The sequence below is a fragment of the Cucurbita maxima genome, unplaced genomic scaffold, assembly GCF_002738345.1.
Source record: "Cucurbita maxima cultivar Rimu unplaced genomic scaffold, Cmax_1.0 Cma_Scf00002, whole genome shotgun sequence".
Lineage (NCBI taxonomy): Eukaryota > Viridiplantae > Streptophyta > Magnoliopsida > Cucurbitales > Cucurbitaceae > Cucurbita > Cucurbita maxima.
The window spans coordinates 6,318,172-6,337,822 of NW_019272018.1; the positions used below are offsets into that span (position 1 = coordinate 6,318,172).

The 19,651-nt window shown below is 37.3% G+C and overlaps 3 protein-coding genes across 3 annotated transcripts in view; 1 reads left to right on the forward strand and 2 right to left on the reverse strand.

The window, feature by feature from the left end:
• Nucleotides 1-1,124: 1,124 nt before the first annotated feature.
• Nucleotides 1,125-3,341, forward strand: LOC111471376 (transcription factor MYB1R1-like). The gene is made up of 3 exons (XM_023117098.1): nucleotides 1,125-1,534; nucleotides 1,742-1,950; nucleotides 2,376-3,341. The coding sequence occupies exons 1-3, from the start codon at nucleotides 1,237-1,239 to the stop codon at nucleotides 2,763-2,765; spliced, it is 897 nt and encodes a 298-aa protein (XP_022972866.1). The 5' UTR covers nucleotides 1,125-1,236; the 3' UTR covers nucleotides 2,766-3,341.
• Nucleotides 3,342-3,919: 578 nt separating this feature from the next.
• Nucleotides 3,920-6,996, reverse strand: LOC111471181 (serine/threonine-protein kinase AtPK2/AtPK19-like). The gene is made up of 6 exons (XM_023116882.1): nucleotides 6,073-6,996; nucleotides 5,903-5,985; nucleotides 5,700-5,820; nucleotides 5,445-5,618; nucleotides 4,537-4,644; nucleotides 3,920-4,453 (listed from the first exon to the last, which is right to left on the reverse strand). The coding sequence occupies exons 1-6, from the start codon at nucleotides 6,748-6,750 to the stop codon at nucleotides 4,166-4,168; spliced, it is 1,452 nt and encodes a 483-aa protein (XP_022972650.1). The 5' UTR covers nucleotides 6,751-6,996; the 3' UTR covers nucleotides 3,920-4,165.
• Nucleotides 6,997-8,047: 1,051 nt separating this feature from the next.
• The window catches only part of LOC111470834 (transportin MOS14-like), a 13,494-nt gene continuing 1,890 nt past the window's right edge, over nucleotides 8,048-19,651 (reverse strand). Inside the window, exons 3-27 of the mRNA XM_023116484.1 lie at nucleotides 19,454-19,516; nucleotides 18,761-18,808; nucleotides 18,528-18,674; nucleotides 17,797-17,928; nucleotides 17,638-17,678; nucleotides 15,500-15,591; nucleotides 14,458-14,585; nucleotides 14,090-14,165; nucleotides 13,869-13,989; nucleotides 13,658-13,757; nucleotides 13,247-13,328; nucleotides 12,937-13,019; nucleotides 12,390-12,509; nucleotides 11,897-11,948; nucleotides 11,482-11,637; nucleotides 10,859-10,982; nucleotides 10,657-10,738; nucleotides 10,494-10,582; nucleotides 10,334-10,408; nucleotides 10,196-10,250; nucleotides 9,600-9,719; nucleotides 9,427-9,519; nucleotides 9,192-9,337; nucleotides 8,885-9,059; nucleotides 8,048-8,750 (exon numbers count right to left, since the gene is read on the reverse strand). Coding sequence (XP_022972252.1) covers nucleotides 8,472-8,750; nucleotides 8,885-9,059; nucleotides 9,192-9,337; nucleotides 9,427-9,519; nucleotides 9,600-9,719; nucleotides 10,196-10,250; nucleotides 10,334-10,408; nucleotides 10,494-10,582; nucleotides 10,657-10,738; nucleotides 10,859-10,982; nucleotides 11,482-11,637; nucleotides 11,897-11,948; nucleotides 12,390-12,509; nucleotides 12,937-13,019; nucleotides 13,247-13,328; nucleotides 13,658-13,757; nucleotides 13,869-13,989; nucleotides 14,090-14,165; nucleotides 14,458-14,585; nucleotides 15,500-15,591; nucleotides 17,638-17,678; nucleotides 17,797-17,928; nucleotides 18,528-18,674; nucleotides 18,761-18,808; nucleotides 19,454-19,516 — 2,679 coding nt within the window. The 3' untranslated portion in view covers nucleotides 8,048-8,471. The remainder of the gene's footprint in view (nucleotides 8,751-8,884; nucleotides 9,060-9,191; nucleotides 9,338-9,426; nucleotides 9,520-9,599; nucleotides 9,720-10,195; nucleotides 10,251-10,333; nucleotides 10,409-10,493; nucleotides 10,583-10,656; nucleotides 10,739-10,858; nucleotides 10,983-11,481; nucleotides 11,638-11,896; nucleotides 11,949-12,389; nucleotides 12,510-12,936; nucleotides 13,020-13,246; nucleotides 13,329-13,657; nucleotides 13,758-13,868; nucleotides 13,990-14,089; nucleotides 14,166-14,457; nucleotides 14,586-15,499; nucleotides 15,592-17,637; nucleotides 17,679-17,796; nucleotides 17,929-18,527; nucleotides 18,675-18,760; nucleotides 18,809-19,453; nucleotides 19,517-19,651) is intronic.

The window sequence follows — 19,651 nt, forward strand, 5'->3', positions numbered from 1 at the left end:
GTTATAATATAATTAATCAAAGTGTATATATATATTTATTTATTAATAAGTCGCAGTTTTATTATATTATTTAATCCAATATTTATTATTTATTAATAATATAGGATAAGGACATTATATCTATTTTTATTATCATTTCAATTTTTTTTTTCTGAAAAAAGGTTCTTTGAGATGCGTGAAGAGATACCAAATGTTGAGGTATCGGAGTTCACATATTAGATAATAATTATATTATATACTTACTGAACTTATAATATTCATAGTACTATTTTAAAATGCTCTTTGAATTTTGTTATATTTTTAATGACGTAAGTTAATTAAAAAAAAAAAAAAAAAAAATAGAGATGTTTAGGGGCAGAAATGGAAGTCTTTCCAATCTTCCTCTCACTCATCATTTTTTCACTTATAGAGAAATTCAATCGTCAAATCAATAAAAAAAAAAAAAGTTATCATGGGTCGAGGTAATATAGTGTCTCGATAAAAGAGTTGATGAAGGAGATGATGTTTGATGGTAAATGTGAGATCTCACATCAGTTGAACAGGGGAATGAAACAATGCTTATAAAAGTGTGAAAACTTCTCTGTAATAGACGCATTTTAAACCATGAGGCTAATGATGATATATAACGAGTCAAAGCTGACAATATTTGTTAGTAGTGGGCTTGAATGGTTACAAATGGTATTAGAGCCAAACATCAGGTGGTGTGTTAACGAGAACTCTGGACTCAATGGGTGGATTGTGAGATCCCACATGGGTGGAAGAAGGGAACGAAACATTCCTTATAAAGGTGTGGAAATCTGTCCTTAGTAGACGCGTTTTAAAATCTTGAGGACGACGACAATATGCAACGAGCTAAAGTAGACCATATCTATTAACACATAAGAAATAATTATATATTGCAATTTGAAATATAGATCCAATTTCATAATGTAAGGAATAAATGGTATATGTTTAAATAGTTATATTAATTAATATTGGTTATTTTTTTATTTATCCGAGAAATATATAATATTAGAATCAACACGTTTTATCCTGAGGCGTGTCTGCAGCGACCACCACGTGCCGCGTGTGCAGCTTGAGCTTCGTCTCTTTCCCCTTCCTCCTATATATACACCTGCCTCTCTCTGCAATTCGCTCCCTCATTCGTATCCGCCAAGTTTCACTCTCCACTTTTATGCTTTTCACAAACCTTTTCGCTGTCAACCCTGTGTTCATCGTCCTCGTCTCCACGTGATCATGCGAAGCATCACCGCCGCCGTCAACGAATCCGCCGCCACCGAGATCGGTGGCGGAGGTCCTGGTGTGATCATGCTGTTTGGTGTCAGAGTGGTGGTGGATTCGATGAGGAAGAGTGTGAGTTTGAATAATCTGTCGCAGTACGAGCAACCGCATAAGGCCGCCGATGTAATCGCCAACGATAATATGAACGACCCCGTTTCCGTCAATCACAAAGATGTTGTAGCCGCTGGTTATGCCTCTGCGGATGATGCTGTTCCCAACGCCTGTGGGAACCGCGAACGTGAGCGCAAGCGAGGTACGACTGAGCATCGGATCTCCGATCGCCTTCTGTCTCTGTCTTTCTTCTGGTTTCTGGTTCTTTTCCTCCTGCTTCTTCTGGTTTATTTATTGTTCAATTTTTCGATATATTTAACTGAGTAGTAGAGTAGCTCTGTTATGTGATCGGAACGTACGGAAAGAAACTGGAGTTTTCGTACTGAAATTACTGTGTCGATGGTAATAGGTGTGCCTTGGACTGAGGAGGAGCACAAGCTGTTTTTAATTGGACTGCAACAAGTGGGGAAGGGGGATTGGAGAGGAATTTCTAGGAACTTTGTTAAGACTCGCACCCCAACTCAGGTCGCTAGCCACGCTCAGAAATACTATCTTCGCCGGAGCAATCTAAATCGCCGTCGCCGTAGATCTAGTCTTTTTGACATCACGACGGACACGGTAACTTACGAATACTTGCTATTCAATTTATATATGGCGTCTGTTTGATCGTTGAATCTGATTACTGATCGGAGGTCTTCATCCCGAATTCTTCGACGACCAAGTTGAAAATGGTCGTTGATTGAAAGTCAACTAGATGACTGGATTAAATAATCAAGTAACCTGGCTATTTACGAAATCCATGACGAATTACTCTATGATGATGGATCGAAATTTTGTTTCAGTCGTACATTTTCTGAGAGGCGGACATTGACCTTTAAAAGACCAAATTGCGTAATTGATTTCGATTTGTTTAGCTACTGTTCTTTAGTTGACAAATGAAGGACTTGACTGTTATAACCCAAAATCTCTTTTTACCTCCCACCAACCCCAACAAAGTTCGATTTTTCATGATAACTCTGATTTTCCTCTGTCCTTCCTGTTAGGTCACGGCTGCTCCTATGGTTGAAAATTCGGTGCAGCTTCAAGAAACTGCTTCTCAATCCCATTCCTTAACTCCATCAAACCAACTCAAAATTTCCAAGAACAATGTGATTCCGGCGGTGCAAACTTTGCCATTTTCATTTGGGCCAACACCATTTGCCACTCCAACCAAGAATCCGATGGAAAAGGGTGGTGGTCCTGGAGAAGTAAGCACAGAAAAAGATGGACCACTGAAGCTTGGCCTCACGAATTCCATCTCAGCAACGGAGTCATCAGCTCTATCTCTTCGCCTTGCATTAACATCTGAGCAGAGGGAGGCTTCAACAAGACTCTCAACTTTCCAGTCCATGCCTAGTTTCAATAATGGTGAGGGCATCATAAGTGCTGCTTGATAATTTTACAGATCTGGGAAAAGTTATTGACAATTTAATTAGAGAGAATGGGGTAGAGACCACAGAAATTATTAGGCGACTGAATCTGATCGATCCAGTGCAGACCGGCTAAAAGGGAGTTGCTCCATGTTTTTGATGGCATCTGTGTAAGCTAGATTCTTGATGATTTCGCTGTTCTTGTCGGTAGCTGGTTACTGACGGAAATAATGACACGCTATTCTCTGTTAGAATTAGAAAAGACTGTTGTCTCGTGGGCTCGGTTGTAGTTTGAAGGAAAGAATATCCAAGTTGGATAAATGGGTGGTGGGTGCGATGATGTATGTGAAAAAGAGGGAAGGAGGCAAAATTCCCCAGTATGGCTTTGATCTCCACATCCACAGTGATGGAGCATGATGGCTGTCCGTTGTCTGTTGTTTTGACGTATCTTTATCTCTGATATATATGGGGTATCGGGGCCGTGTATGCTGTATATTTATGTGGTTTTGGTGCTCTTCATCTTATCCTCAATACCCTTTATTCGATGTAAAAAATTTGTGCAATGAATTCTGAGCTTTAGCTCACCCTTCCTTTTGAAACCATTGTTCTTAACTAAGTTTGAGTCTATTTTAGGCATGAAATCCAAGCTAACTCCATTTTCCTGTGGTCGAGGTCGAATAGGATTTAAATGAGATTTAAAGCTTCTAATTAATAGTAGCAGAACCTCACCTTATAGAATTTAATGGAACCCCCTAGTTTCAAGCATGTGCTATGTTTATCCCTTTGTACTACTCTTGAATCTGATCTCGTTTTCTTTGAACATTATTTCTATTTTATTAATATTGTTCAATGCTCCTTTTTTTTTTTCTCCAAAGGGGAATCTATTCACTTATTTCTGCATATGAGTTGCAATGTTCCTTCCTTTTTTTTTTTTCTTTTCTCCATCTATGGTATTAATTTATAGTTTGGAATCTTATCTTTCTATGTTTTTAACAATTTCCGAACCCAGACATCTGAATGAATATAGTCACCAAACTTCAGACTTTAATCTTTGAGGACAAACAAAGTGAATCATGGATGCACGTTCCACATTTTCAAAGTCCTAATCCATCAATAATGTGATGTGATGCAACAAGATGAAATGGATCCAAATAAATAACACTTGAGAGAGAGTATACATGTAAAAAGAAATGCAGCGATGTTCATATCATATCCAATTCTTTTGATCACATGGTGAGACGGAGAAAGAACTAGAAAGCTTAGAATACATATTTGAAACTACCGGAGAGATTGTGAAGTAAGCAATAACTTAAATGGCAGTATAGTATAGGACATGTACATACAGTTGCATTTACCAGTATAGTACAGAGTACAGTACAGTATAGTATAATAAGAACATTCCCCCGTCCTCATCTCCAATCTATCTATCCAGATGATGAAAGCCAAGGGTCTGGAGCAACATACGAGTATCCGTGGAAATGTCCTCCGTTGGTTGGCGTTGGAGCTGGCGAGTCGTCGGGGGCCATCGTCGTCCAACAATTATCAAAATTTGCTGTGCAGTCATTTCCCTTGACATCCGGCTTGAATTTTGGTTGCAGCTCCCTATATTCCAATTTCTTCCAGTTCACAGGTCGAAACCATTTGTGATTTTTTATGTCCGCCCCTCTGTTGGGTCCACTTCCTAATCTTTTAGAGGGATCCTTTTGTAATAGCTGTGAAGAACAAGAACTCCCATTATATCGGTCATGAAAATAAAGATTACTACAGACGAAAATGGAGTTCTCTCTCAGCTTACCCCTCTGAGCAAAGAGTGAGCTTCAGTGCTCAGGTATGGTGGAAGTTTCACTTTCTCTTTGATTATTCTCTCTTGAAGCTTCTTTCTATTAGCGTGTGTGAATGGTGGCTGCATATAGTCAAAAACATAAGCAAACATCAGCAGCCACAATAAACACAAGCATTCGGATTGTGATAATGAATCAGCTAAAGTGGCGAGGGACTCCAATACAGAGTTGCGAAGTCTAATAGTCCAAGCTCACCGCTAATAAATATTGTCCGCTTTGGTCCGTTACATATCATCGTTAGCCTCACAATTTTAAAACGCGTCTGTTAGGAAAAGGTTTTCATACATTTATAAGGAATGTTTCGTTCCCCTCTCCACCCGATATGGGATCTCACAATCCACCCCCCTTGGGGACATAATGTCCTCGCTAGCACACGGACCAGTGTCTAGCTCTGATACCATTTATAACAGACCAAACCTACCCGCTAGTAGATATTGTTTGCTTTGACCCGTTATGTATCACCGTTAGTCTCACGATTTTATAATGCGTCTGTTAGGTAGACGTTTCTACACCCTTATAAGGAATGTTTCGTTCCCCTCTCCAACCGACATGGGATTTCACAATCTAACCTCCTTGGGAGCCAGCATCTTCACTGGCACACTACCTAGTGTCTAACTCTCATATTATTTGTAAGACCCCAAGCCCACCGCTAGCAAATATTGTCCATTTTGGTCCTATTGTTGTCAGCATCACTGTTTTTGCTAAAAAGAGGTTTCCACACTCTTATAAGCAATGTTTCTTTCCCCTCTCGAACCGAGGTGGGATCTCACACCAAGCATCACAAGTGAGGTTGAGTTTCTAAACTAGGTTCATTGAAATTCCTATAGTTCTCATTCTTAGGACAGACTCGCCATTCACGTACCTTGCCACTAAGCATCTCATACAAAAGAACTCCGACGCTCCACCAATCAGCATCCTTGTTATGACCTTTAGAAAGCAAGATTTCCGGAGCCATGTATTCTGTTGTTCCACACAACGAATTCGACCGACTCGATTCATCAATTTCCTTTGCCAGTCCAAAATCCGTAAGGACAACCTGCACAAACATTCAAGATTCAGGAACAGAGGAAGAACATTGATTAGTTAGTACAATTTAAGAAGAAAGCCATGACATTACATGGCCATCAGCATCCATAAGAATGTTCTCAGGCTTGAGATCCCGGTGCACAATGCCGCAGTCATGAAGATGCGAAACAGCTGACACGATCTCAGCAGCATAGACCCTTGCCTGATCCTCACTAATCAAAACAACCCATAATCCAGATCAAACAAGGTTCCTAAAGTATCAAAAACAAGTTCCTAACTGAGATTGGAAGGTACCTAAAGATCCCCTGCCGGTACAGATGGAAGAACAGATGCCCCCCATTTATGAAATCAAGAATCAAATAGAGTTTTGATTTGGACTGCGAATCAAAACAAACACGCAAAGATAAGCAAATACAAGTTCGTCTAAGCAATCAAGGAGGTAGAAGAGAAAGAAATGTTAGAACCTGGAAAGAGTAGCGGAGTTGAACAATGAAAGGGTGCGAAACTTTTGTGAGAATATCTCTCTCAGCCTTCATATAATCCACATGATTCTTCTTTATAATGGTATCCTTTCTCATCACTTTCATGGCGTAAATCCCATCATTATTGGGACCGTTTCCTTTCGAATCCCCTTTCTTCCTCACTAGAAAGACCTTCCCAAACGCCCCTTTTCCCACAACTCGAAGAATATCGAAATCCCCAACTCCAACCTTCCCCTCTGAATTTTCTCCACCGTCATTCTCGCTTTCATCCGCCCCCTTCTCCTTTTGAACTCCATCGCCAGTCGAGATTTCTAGGTCATCTTCTTCCTCCTCGATCTGTGACTTAACTTCTCGGAAAAAAGAAAGGGAAGAAGGTGGAGTTAACCGTGGAGACGGACCCACAAATGAGTGAGATCTGTTATGAATGACCGCTGGTTGTTGTTCATTGTGCTGTGGGTCCCCGGGGAAAGATGGTAAAGAGGAATTTGTGGGGCCGAATACGTCAGAGAAGTCGAAGTCAAGAAGGGCGGCCGTGGATGAAGAAGGAGGAGGAGGAGGAGGAGGAGGAGGAGAAGAAGAAGAGGAAGGGAGGGTCAATTTGGTGAGTTTGGCTGTTAGAAGGGCGTGCATGTTCTTGTTATGAGTAGATGCATACACCATTGCTGCTGCTCGGCTTGAGAATCCAATCGACGAAGGAAACCCCAACAAGATCGAGGAAATTCTCAAAGCCAGCCGTGAAATGCTTCGAGGCGGGCCGAGAGCGAATGAATCACATCGTAGTAAAGATCAATAAGAACAGGATCAATGAACAGCGCAGAGATAAAAGATGAAGAAATCAAACAAAGAAAGCTTGCGAATGAAGGCCGGAAGAAGAAGAAGAGGCAGAGGAGAGAGATGAATATAGGAGGGAGAGAAACGGGAGACGCGGAAAGGAAATTGGTTTGATCTCGAATTGACCATGGAAAAGCTTGCGAATCGGACGCCAAAATCCGCCCTCTTTATTTTCTCTCTCATTTTCTCGGTAAACAAACACTAATTATTTTATTCAAATATTTATTTATTTATTTTATTTAAAAAATAACAGAATCTTTTCTTTATCTGCTCTCAGGAAAGGCAAGAAGTTTCATATGGTGGGGTTGAAAATGATGGTGCTGTACTTTACCAAATATGTTTCAGTTTTCCATATATATAATTAATTAATTAATTAATTAATTAATTAATTAATAATTGTGGCGGCTGGGCTAAGTAATGGGATTCATTTTATTTTATGAATTAATTTTTTTTTATTTTATTTTTAGAATAAGTTATTTTGAAGTCTAGCTAGATTTGACTTTTGAGATATGCTCAAAATTTACCCGAATTTTTTGTCCCTACACTAATATCGTTAAATTTAATTAATTAATGCATTTTTTTTAAAAAAAAATACTATAAATTATAAACTTTTAAAAAGATTATGTTTTAAGAATTTTGTACAATTAAATTTTACGAAGATTTTAAAACTAGAATAGCCTATATAAACAAAATCTCTATTTGGTTAAAGAAGTTAATCTAAGCTTTAAAAGAATTTTGATCATTTGAAAATAATTTATAATCTCAGTATTAAAAAATCATTCTTAGATGGTAGGCTACAACTCATTTGCATGAAACCAGAATCACTAGTAATCACCGGTCAACCATACGGCGATGAATTCGTTCTAAGGCCTTATACACACTGCTAGTCACATTATGGGAGCTGGCCATGCTCGAAGTCATTACCTTAACCCAAAGAAGGAAGACTGGACTAGTGACTGAAGTGAAGTCATAACAAAGTAGCCGTACAGAAAGGTATGGATGGCCCGATCAACAACACACAAAAATCCAAGTCAAAATAAAGGAGAAGATGGAGAAAGAGAGGCTCAAAAGCAGACAAAAAATAGGTACAAAAAGCAATAAACAATGGAGAGAAGAGGAGAGGAGCATATAGAAACAAAGTTTCATTTTCTTTCACTGTAATAAATTACAACTGTGTCGTCGTCAAGCCATTTAAACCCCCCCCAAAAAAAAAATGACATCCCAAGAGACAACATAGAAAAAAAAAAAAAAAAAAAAAAAAAAAAAGAAGGAATAAAAACATATGACCACCACCAGTTTTTTTTCTCATTACAACCACCTCTCATTAAAGAAGATATAAAAAATGAACATTCTCCTTAAAATTTGGAGACTGGAAAGGAAATGGATACACCAAATGAAAAAGAAGGGTAGAAAAAAAAAAGGATGAAGATGAAGAAAAGAATAGAACCAACCGGCATTGCACCTCAACGCAACTATATGGCAGAGGCAAGCCCAGGCCGTTGCAAAATGGCCTTCCTCTTTGTAACACCCCTCCCCCACTTTCCCCCTCTCTATGTTACAGGCAACAGATTCAGTTCAAGAGGCCTCAAAGCTCCTTGAACTATCTCCTGAACGTTTCTATTTCGTCGACATACGTCTGAGAGCTCTTCTATTGGTACAGCAAGTGTATTTAGGTCGCACCCTGATGCTGCATCTGATAACGCTTTTAAAAATCTTGACCGCTCTTTTTCAGTAACAGCTGTTGATGGAATCAAAGAGACGCTTTCCTTCGCCCATTCCAATGCTTGCGCTCTATAAGCTCGAGTTAACGATAGTAGTGTGTAAGTCACCTGGGAAAGTGGGATGGGATCATCAAGTGATTCTCAACAGACAATGGAGAAGGGCAGAGTAAACTGTGACTAATACAGGTAGCATTGTCAATTTAAAATGCTCATGCAATTATCCACATGAAAACAAGAAATACCGGCTCTAATCGAGAACTTGGCAATGCCCCCGTCAAAGCTGCAATCAAAATTCGAAGGATAACGCAACCTCGAGGTATAACTATTGCATCCCTTCTAGATATATACTCTCTTTCGCTTAAATTTGCAAGATCAAATACATCAGCCAAGAAAGTCAATATTGAATTTGAGGCTTCCCTGCGGAGAAAAATAAATGGGTCGATCAGTATCAATCGCAACTATAAAAATGTGATGAACATGATCAGATTTCGTGAGTGATCCGAGAATGAGAACCTTCACGAGAACAAGAGCAGGGAGATGAGTATATACCTGTGCTGTACTGTGATTCCCACCATTGAACAATCTATTAAAGCTGTGAACACTGAAGATGGAATAAATAATTGGGGGCAATAGCGTATACATCTCGAAGCCAAGAGAAAGCAGTCATCAGCAATATCAGGCCTAGCAGTAAATTCCTTTCACACAAAAGCAGGGACAACCAATTAGCAATTCAAATAGCACCAGAGTTGAGAAAGATTACATCTATAAGCTACCTGCAGCCTACCTGAATATTTGTGAGAAGACGTGTAGTGTGCATGAATAATGCTTCGATCAAATTTTGGAGATAGCTTGCGCAAGATGGATCAGATCCAAAAATCTGCAAGGGAAATTGGCAGCTTAACTATGAACTTTACACAAATCGAAATTCAAAAGCAAGGTGAGATATATGGCCCAAACCTTTATAACTTCACTAGATAGATAAAGAAAGCAAGGCTGATGGTGCTGTTTATATAGACCTTGAATTTCTTCCAACATCGCTCCAATTGTGACTCCCATATATCTACCGGAGGTTCTCACCTACAGAAAGTAAACTGGTAATATATTCAACCGAACAAATTGTTTCTTTTCATGAAACATAACACTACTAACATAACTATTTCCACTCAATAAGTGCCTCAAAATAAGACGCTGATATACAATTACAATCTAGACACGAATCAAAGTCGCTAACTGAGTTTACATAAGATGACGAATTAAGAAGACATAAAAGTTGATATATTTTAGTATTCATTAGGGATAGCTATATTACAGCTATTCTTCATTATCGATCATCCAACTGAAAGTATGATGCAATATGCAACATCTTGAGTCACTGCCGAGACACCCTTAGTTATGACAAATATTATCTGAACCATAGTGAATGCAGTCCAAATCAAGCCAATACAATTCAAGTCAGACCAAGTCACTCATTTTTAGTTTCAATTTTTTCCAGGTGAGTTTTCAAACCACAAATACTTTTATTAATGAGCCACCAAAAAGAACGGCAAACCTACAGCATATTTACACGCTCGGCAAAGAGATTCCATTGTCCGCATGTCCCAAGCACGGCTAGAATCAAATCATTAAATATAACCAGTTAGGAAGTTTAGAATAAAACATAATATGTAGTTAACTCAATTAAAAAAACTTACATATCGAAGATGGCTTTAAAAATTGGCCAAAGCCTCTGTATTGCATCTGCAACAGCTTCGGGATGATTTACATATCTAAAGTTGATTCCATTAATAGATTTAGAATATATTAAGAGAATTAGGAAGAAACGAAGATACAAAGGTTGGACATTTATCACACCTGAATATATATGCAAACCGGTCAATATGGACTGTCAAATCATTAGAAGGCTTCTTATTCAATACTTCTAGGCCTTGATTGACAATTTCCTGAATATTAATACTGAAATTTGTTATAATTTGTCAGAAAGATGAACTAATTGTTTGAAAGGGAAAAAAACGACCTGCAGAGGAGCGACAACAGGCAAGCACAATGCCTCCAGAGCTCTCTTTGCTTGATCAGGCACAAGTTCAGTGATAACCATGCTGCAAAGAGAAAAGAAAAAAAAAAGGAAAAAGAAAAGAAAAGAACGAAACAGTCAACCTTTGTCCAAGTATCAAATCCTGTTCAACCAACCATTTTCAAGACATTATCAAGATATGTACCTTAATGCTTCCACGAGGTGCAGTGAGTCCTCAGCAGTCACCTTCAAACTACCTTCGCCGTTGACTGTCATATTATATATGTGGAAGAGACCATCTAAAAATCCACAAAGCTTTCTTCGGCAATCTACTTGCAAGATAATGAATTAATAAAGTGGAATAGTGATAATAAAGCTTGAGATAGTAACGATTCGGGATCTATTTTCTATTTGGGGCTATGCTACTTGAAGTACTCCTCAAAGCTAAACAAACAAGAAATCAATGGGAGTGGTTGTCACCCCCATAACCATTAGCAGCATGGTAAAAAGGCATCCTTCATTCTCTCACCCATGTATCTAAGGATATGGGTGTGGCAACCACATAAAATAGTATTTCTAAAACCACAGCATGCTGACGCTTGCCAAAATGCAATTTCAAAAATAATTTTTCTTTATATTAAATGTGCAGATTGCTGAAAGAAAGTAAAGTAGTCTAAATTATGAAATTTATTGGCATGCCACCATTAAAAATGCTAGTTTTACTAGGATTGCTGGTTTAGTTCACACTTGAAACCAAAAAGTCTAACTTTCCTGATCGAGAAAAATACAGAACTAAATGGAAAGCAATTTTGAAAAGAAATTTTGTACCAGCACAAATATGTCTAAATGCCAGAGCTGCAGCAGCTGCAGAACCCTCAGATGTGCTCATTCCACTCATGAGGATATCAATTACTGAAGGTAGTATCGATTGCCCACTTGACGATGCATCAAGCCACTTCGAGTATGCTCCAACAGTGTAGCACACTGAAAAAGTTCGATCAGGCATAAATATGTATCTTGATAAACGAAGTTAGAAATACTAAGTATACACATACAAAAAGACATCTACTGGGAAATTGCAAAGACGTTGATATAAGTGGTTAGTAGGACCTGATAATGAAAAGCAAGTCAAGAACAGTGGGTGGGTGGGTGATCATCTACCAAATTGACCCATTCAATGGAAACAAGAATACAATAATAGCATTTAATACACCACACTAAGCAACATGTTGCATCCTGTTACCTGTCTGAAGTAGTTGTGCTTGCTGAGGAAGTTTTGGAAGTAAGCCCATGACCTGAGAGATGTATGGAAAAGCCCAGTGCGATTCAAGAATTAGAGACATAAACCAGCAAAAATAATAAATTACAAGAGAATGGGCAGATGCAGAACATAGGAAAAATGAGATTTTAACAATGAACATTTCTCTAGCAAGAACTTGAGATCACATTCTCCAAAGATGTTGGAGTACTTCTGATACAGTCCACCATTATATAGACCCAAGAATGAACATTCCTTTTCATCTCTTTAATTTAAGTTAATTTCTCTAAAGAAAAGGGGGGCGGAAGAGTACTGTGGCCTTGCTTGACTAATTGGAGGACAAACAACAGATGTTTGAGAACTTTTCCTTCGTAGAACAAAATGTATGCAGAACTATGTAATAGAAGAGGGTAAATTAGGTATGGTAATAAAATTGTCAATCATTATAGAGGCGGAACAAAATAGGAAGATATTTGACCTGGGGCATTATTTCTGCTTCACCAACTGAAACATAATTTGATATAGCACGGATGCAAAACAAAGAAGCCTCTGCTGGACGCCATTCACTTGGTTCACTGTTTCCACAGCTTGTAACAGCCTATGATAATATTTGAAAATGCATCAACGAAATGCAGAACTCGATCCACTTTGACAGGCAGTAGGCCAATTCTAATTTTTTTTATTCTTCTTTTTTCTTCTTTATATGCTGAGTGTTTGACAAGCTTAAGTGCACCTCAACTATTCTCACAAGACAAGTATCTAACTCTACTACTACATTTGATTGCCAAAGAAACTTGTAAGATATTAAATTCTAGGCTGGTGGCCACCATCACTTGAAATAATCCCTGTCGGCTAGTTGGTGGTTTGCAAATTATTTCTTCTTACAACTCATTTTCAGTTGAGACACCTACGAAGGTAACTACAAAAGGTAGCCAAGGCTAAAAATACAAGTCATACACAACTTTTACATGCTTTGTGAGTAATTTATTAAAACGCAAAATAACTTGATTGCAAGAAATACACACCTCCACAAGCCTCACGTAAAGAATTTTCAGAGTCATATCACCTCCTAAAACCAATGCTGCATCAATTAAGACATCTGCAACAGCTGGATATATACAAATATTTCATTTTGTTTAGTCACCAGTTTACGGAATTATACATGGAAAATGAACAATGGAAAACTAAGCCACTAGACATAATAAAGAAAGATTTCCTGATACAACTGCGAAGTACATCTGCTAAAAGAATGGCACCTTAATAACAGAAATTATATCTCAAAAAAACTAGTAATATTTCATTGAACATATTCAACGAACTAAGCGATGTTACTACCATATCTAGTCTGCTTGAATTCCTTGAGGTCCTCATAAGAAAGGTCTTGATAGTCATTAGGGTATTGAACTCTGAAACTCACCTGCGAACATTATTTTTCTGGAGAATCAAGATCAAAATTTATGTACGCAGATATATGTCATTCCCTCAGTATAAATCCAACAAGCATATACAGCTATAAATACTAGTTTTCTAGCTAACAACAAATAATGTCAGGAAAAAATGAGGTTCAAGCAGCAATTTTTGGTGGAAAAATACCTGAGTAATAACAATCGTTTATGAGCATATGGTGGTCTTATAGTACACTACAATGAAGGGAATAATATTGATTCGAAAGGAGTACTAAGACTAACAACTTTTCACGTAGAAGTTCTGAATTTGGGTTAAAATTATGGAAAGTGGAAAACTTACCAAGGATACAAGTGACTCATAGACTGGACCAAATATTTGTAACCTCCTTTTCCTCTCAGCTTCAATGGAAGCGTCATTGCCAAAAGAAATATATGCATCCCTGGGATATTAAAATTACCGTAAGTAAAATTAACTCCCACACAAAATATGGTTGAAATGTTTGTTGTCTAAAAAACCCATAGTTGATATCATAGGGCCCAGAATAAATAACCTTTTGGTCAAGTTCAACTGAAGGCTATGCCAAAAGTTAAAGGTCATGGAGGCAATATCATATTCAGGGTGGGAAGTAACTTCTAGTAGGGCATGCACTATTAACATCGATTCATCAGAACCTAGAAAGTATATCAACAAAAAATATAAAGAAAATTAGGAAAATAATATTCTGAATGTTTCAGAACAATGAACCCTCAAATAGGTAATAAAATTTATTACCAGTAGCGATCAATTCAACATATGAATCGCCCATGTCAGCAAATAGCCGAGCAATAGCCTTCACATCTTCTTCATCCTGATTGCAGAAATTAAAATAGGAAGAAGGTGAATGAATAAACCTCCGCAACCAGTAGCTATATCATGGTTAGGTAATTAATTTGCACATATGTATGTAACACCCTGCTCCCCCAAAGTAAAAAAACAATCACAAAAGGAACGTGCACAAACAAACAAAGCTAATGAATAAAAATCATTGGTCTCAACACCGTAGCTGTCCTTAGCGGCTTAACCTTTGAACAAGAAAACATGGCACTCTCTTAAACCAAAGATATAGAACCGAAAGATGGAGAAATCTGTGATAGCAATACCTTTGAAGAATCTCTTAGTTGTGCCTTCAAACTCATTACTTGAGGGACAATTACTTGAATTAAGGGCATGTGTGCTGAGAGACCACATGAGCTTCCAGCTGCTGAATAGTGTATCAATTCAGAAATAACTGCACAAAGAAAAAAGAAAAAAAATTATAATAACTTCCCAAAGAACCAACGAGAAGTTATTGAGAATACACATCAAATGCTCACAAGTAACCTGGGGGAATGGGACTCCAAATGAACAAACACGTAGAACACATACAAAGAGTCTAAATCAATTATATAGACATATATAAAATATCATAATAACACTAGCCAACACAAGGGAAACATTACATAGCCGGCCAAGAACAAAGAAGACGCACACTTCTTATGGACAGTAAACATACAAAGAACAAAGTTTTCTTCAGCATCGCTGGCCAAGACACACATGGATGTAAAACAAAATTATCTTTTGATATGGACGTTACTCATTGAATCAAACAAGATATAAAAGGATGACATAAAGAAAGAAAACGAAAATCAATTGAACATTAAAAAATTCCAGTACATCTCAACTGCTATACAAAAGGTAAGGGATATATGAATTAACTTAAACGAGCAGACGAGCAGTAGCTTTAAATCACATCCGCAAATGTGACAATGTAGCTCAATAATCTTGTAATGCCACTCGTTTGTGGCCATAGATATTTGCTTTAGTTCCCCACCTCCCAAAACCTTTTCATGGTAGCTGTTCATAATCTACACGGTATCAACTACATTCTCCAATCCGAAAAAAGCATACAACCAGTAAATTAAGGAATGATAGCATTCCTACTACACCAAGCTTACTAATTATTTTTCTTTTATAAGGTACACACACGTATCTCAATCTATAAATGAGGGGGAAGGGGGACGGGACCACAAATATTTTATTAAACTGCTTGATTTGTACAATAAAATCAGTTCAGGAAGCAGAAAAACAGATTTCAGATGTTGCAATGTCATTAAGTTTACAACAATGGCAATGAGAAACTCAGGGCACTATCTAAAGCAATACCGTTTACAGATGCCTCTGAGAGAAGCTCGGAATTTAAACTTGCTAAAGCTGTGAGTACTAAAGGATGTGAAGCAAGCATAGATCCTGGAATCCTGAAACCATAAGCAGTTCAACTAAGCCATTAAATTGTAATGCTTGAATTCCACACATGACTACCACCAAAGCAGATTCTGAAATCTGAATGACAATAATCGCAAACAGAAGCTTTTAATTTTAATTTTCTGATAGGAAACGAAACAAATTTTAGAAGAGGACACTCATCATAAGATCAAAATAATTACAAAAGCACTTAATAAGCTCCAATTTGAAGCAATAAACTAAAATAGAGCTTAGAGATAAGCTAACTCCCATCGAAGTCTTCAAAATGTCTTATATTCCTTTGAGGTCAAAGTTACTAGCAAGGGGCAAGCACCATATGCTGGAAACCCAATAGCATGCTACAAAGCGCAGGTGCTTCTCTCAAGTTTATATGTTAGAATCCAATGCATCTAGGACAACATATCAACATACCTTGAACATGTCCTGGACATATTCCATCATGCAGGAAAAAGAAATGTTCACAATAGAGAAAATTATATTAAAAAAGATGAGGAACTGGGTGGACTTGGATGACCATCTCCAGCTCATGAAGCTACGAAGATCCTAAGACACCTCTTAAGTTTTATTGCCGTAATATATAAAAGGAACATTATAGAAACTCTTCACTATCACTACAAGAAAACCACGGAAACTAAACACTTCTCATGATAAAAACATCCCCCACATCCTCGCTCCTTCCAAGTTTTTCATGAAATAGCTAAGGACTATGCAAGGTACTTCAACTCCTCTCAATCTAGATAAATTGCTTTGACTACATTAGTCCAGTGAATTGAGGATTTCATAACAAGAGTAGGGCAATAAAGAGAGATGGTATGCTTAGTTAAACCAAGCAAGGTAGAACTATGTCAATCTTGAACAATTGGAAAAATTCCCATCCAGAGAATTGAAAGAGTACTCCATAAATAGATGGACAGCACTCTTGCCACAAGAATTGCACAAATATAATTGTCTGGTTGTAGATGGCAATTAAGACGTCTCTCTTGAACTTTTGCACAAGTGTTAAGTCCCCTTCGCTACTGATGATCCAGAAAAAACGTTGATTTTCTTCAGGTAGCAGCATCTCCCAATAGCTCTAAAAAGATCCTGTGGTAGATTATGAACCACACTAAACAGAAAAAAAACGGATTTGCAAGGGGAAAAATATATCTGAGCAATCATAGAGACAAAATTTTCTCCTCTAGTGGTCATGAGATGAACACCCCTCGATAAATTTATGACAAACAGTATTCCAATTCTAATCAGAGAAGTTCCTCAGAAGGTGTCAACGAACCAAAGGTTGTTAATATCCCAGAAATTTCAACCCAATCTTCTTTAGAGCTACAAGATCAAAAAGATTTTGAGTATTTGAGGAAGAATCGGGTGTCAAGCACCCATCATTCCAGAAACTAACTGTATTACCTAAGCACACCCTAAAAGTGGTTTTTTTTTTTTTTTTTGCACAAAATCAGTAAGCCTCATAATTTTTTTTCCAGCGGTCTATAGTGCTGCTTTATATTTAATTTTAGAGAAACAACCAATAGGTGGTTTACCATGAGATCACTGTACTTGATGCCACAAAGAATTTCCTTCTAATGGGAATCTCCATAACCACTTGCGAAATGAGGCCTTGTTTCTTTTAGCTACGTTACAAAACCACACCACCACATTCAATGGGTTTAGTAACTTGCTCCCAGTTAACTTAGGTCATTTTGTTTCAAAATACAGCTAGGTTGTTAAAGATTATTCTGTTGATATGCAAATTATTTTTTCCAAAAACTTCATACAACTCTGTAATTGATATTTGAGCAAGAAATGAGATTCCTAACCCAATTCCATGTGTAACCCCAGAATCAAAGCGTCAAGACTTTCTGGTTTGCCTTCACTCTTCTTTTATGACACAAGAAACTGATCTAAAATATACCCACGTCATACTTCAAATACACATGCCCACGTGTACATCAGCACCATATACACATTTAAAAAAGTGAACTTCATTCCCAACTATCTTTTGTGCTATCTAATATATTGTGTAGAAACAGTGACATGAAGAACAGGCATACCCATGCTTTAATCGAAGCCAAGAAGCAAATGCCTCGAGCACCTGAAACATCCATGAAACCCAAGCAAATAAAAAATTGACAAACTTCTGTTTGAGTAGGAGGACATAATGTACAAACTTCAGATATAGGACACAATTCTTATGATTAAAAAACTCCCACCTGCTCCTTCAGATCGTTAATATTCAAACAAGCAGTCAAGATATTAAGGGTAACTTCCATTTGGGATGTGAGTTCCTTTTCAAATTGTCGGCGTCTATCCGGGCGAGCTGCGATCTTGTAATTGTATACTTCCTGATTCAGGGGTGCCAAAGAAACACGGCAACATGCCATGAAACAAAAACTAACTGACCATTTTGGGGAATATGATATACACACATAAAAGCACCTAAAAGCCCTTCAAACACTTTAATGTATCTTCAGAGAAAGATATTAGATATTCCGGCTGATGCCCTATTAGCTCAAATTTTCTTACAATATTCTAGCATATGAAACCATTTGGTAGCAATAAAATAATCTAAAACCACTAATCAATAAAAATAAGGTTTTAATTTGCCATACTCTCTATGAAAATTGATGGCCTTTATGCTACTTATACGTGATATCTAAAAGAAAATTTGAACAATCAAAGGATCAGGCATTTAATTCAGTTAGCTTTCACAATTCATGTAATCACTTGCCCCTATGATATAAATATGCAATAGTCCAGCAGAAGTTGTATACTTTCATGGCCATTTCAAGCCAAAAAAATTGAAAATGCCTTTTCTTCCAGCAGGGTGAAATATAGTTAACTTTCATGTAGAAAAAAAATGTTTCCAACGTTCGTCATTTTGAGGATAAGATTTAGTACTACTTCTTCCAAATATAAAGAAAAGATAAACACAAGCTCATACCTCAGGCAAAACTGTCAGTAGCTCCAAAAATCCTGGAACATACTCTGGATGTGAGTTCATCTCATTCCTGAGCCAATTGACAATACCACCTTCTCCCCAATCATCAGCAGAAACATGTACTGCTAATGCAGCCACGGCTATGCTAACCTATGAAACAAAAATTTAACCTGAACCCATCCTTCCAATCAGAGGGGAAAATCAATTGATAATATTAACTTTCAGAAAGAAAATACCTGAGTTCGGACTTTAGGTGGGCCCTTGTGAAATTTTCTCAACAAATTCTGCATATGAGATTAATAGATCACAAATATAGTAGGTTACACTGCATGTTTTAAACAAAAAGCTAAGAAAACTCAAATCTCATTTGACCTTTAATGCCAAAGGGTTATGACTCTCTGCAGGCCCACACCAAAAAGGAAAAAAAATTCTTAATTTTTTTTTTCATATCGATGAGGGTCCACGCCAAAAATGTTACATTGCTAACTAACTTATTTCTAAGAAACGAATTTTACTGGCAAATCACAGAAGTGAAAGGATGTGACTTCCTCCCAAATCCACGTCAAGGAATTATAAGAACACTCCAGGGGAAACCACACGAATAAATTTGTCATATATTTCCCATAACTTCCTATTTATTCAGGGAAATCTTCCTTTTTCTCAGCTCAGATCTCCCACAAGGAGATTTTAACAGTAATAAGATGGAGAACGAAATTAGAAGTCAAAAAATTATTTGGTGCCATGATTAATCTCTGTAAATCCAATAGATGTATAATCAGATGTTCGCCAAGAATTAAAAATTTCATATCTAACAGAAAGCAAAGCCACACCTTGAAAAATATTACAGCATTGCACCATATATTTTACAAAAAAAATTTGTGGGGTTGATTAAGAGCTTAGCTACTTAAAATTTATAATGCCATTCTTACATTCAAAGAGTCACGCAAGGACCGAAAAGCTTCTGAAGGAAGTTCTTCAAAATCTCTCTGTACCTGAATTAGATAAATAGTGGACTAAAACTCAGAAAAAAAATCAACCATTATATGCTGGAAAAAGATCAAACATTATTAGCTGAAACCAACTTTACTTCTTTTCTTCTTCTTCTTTTTTTTTTTTTTTTTTTTGGG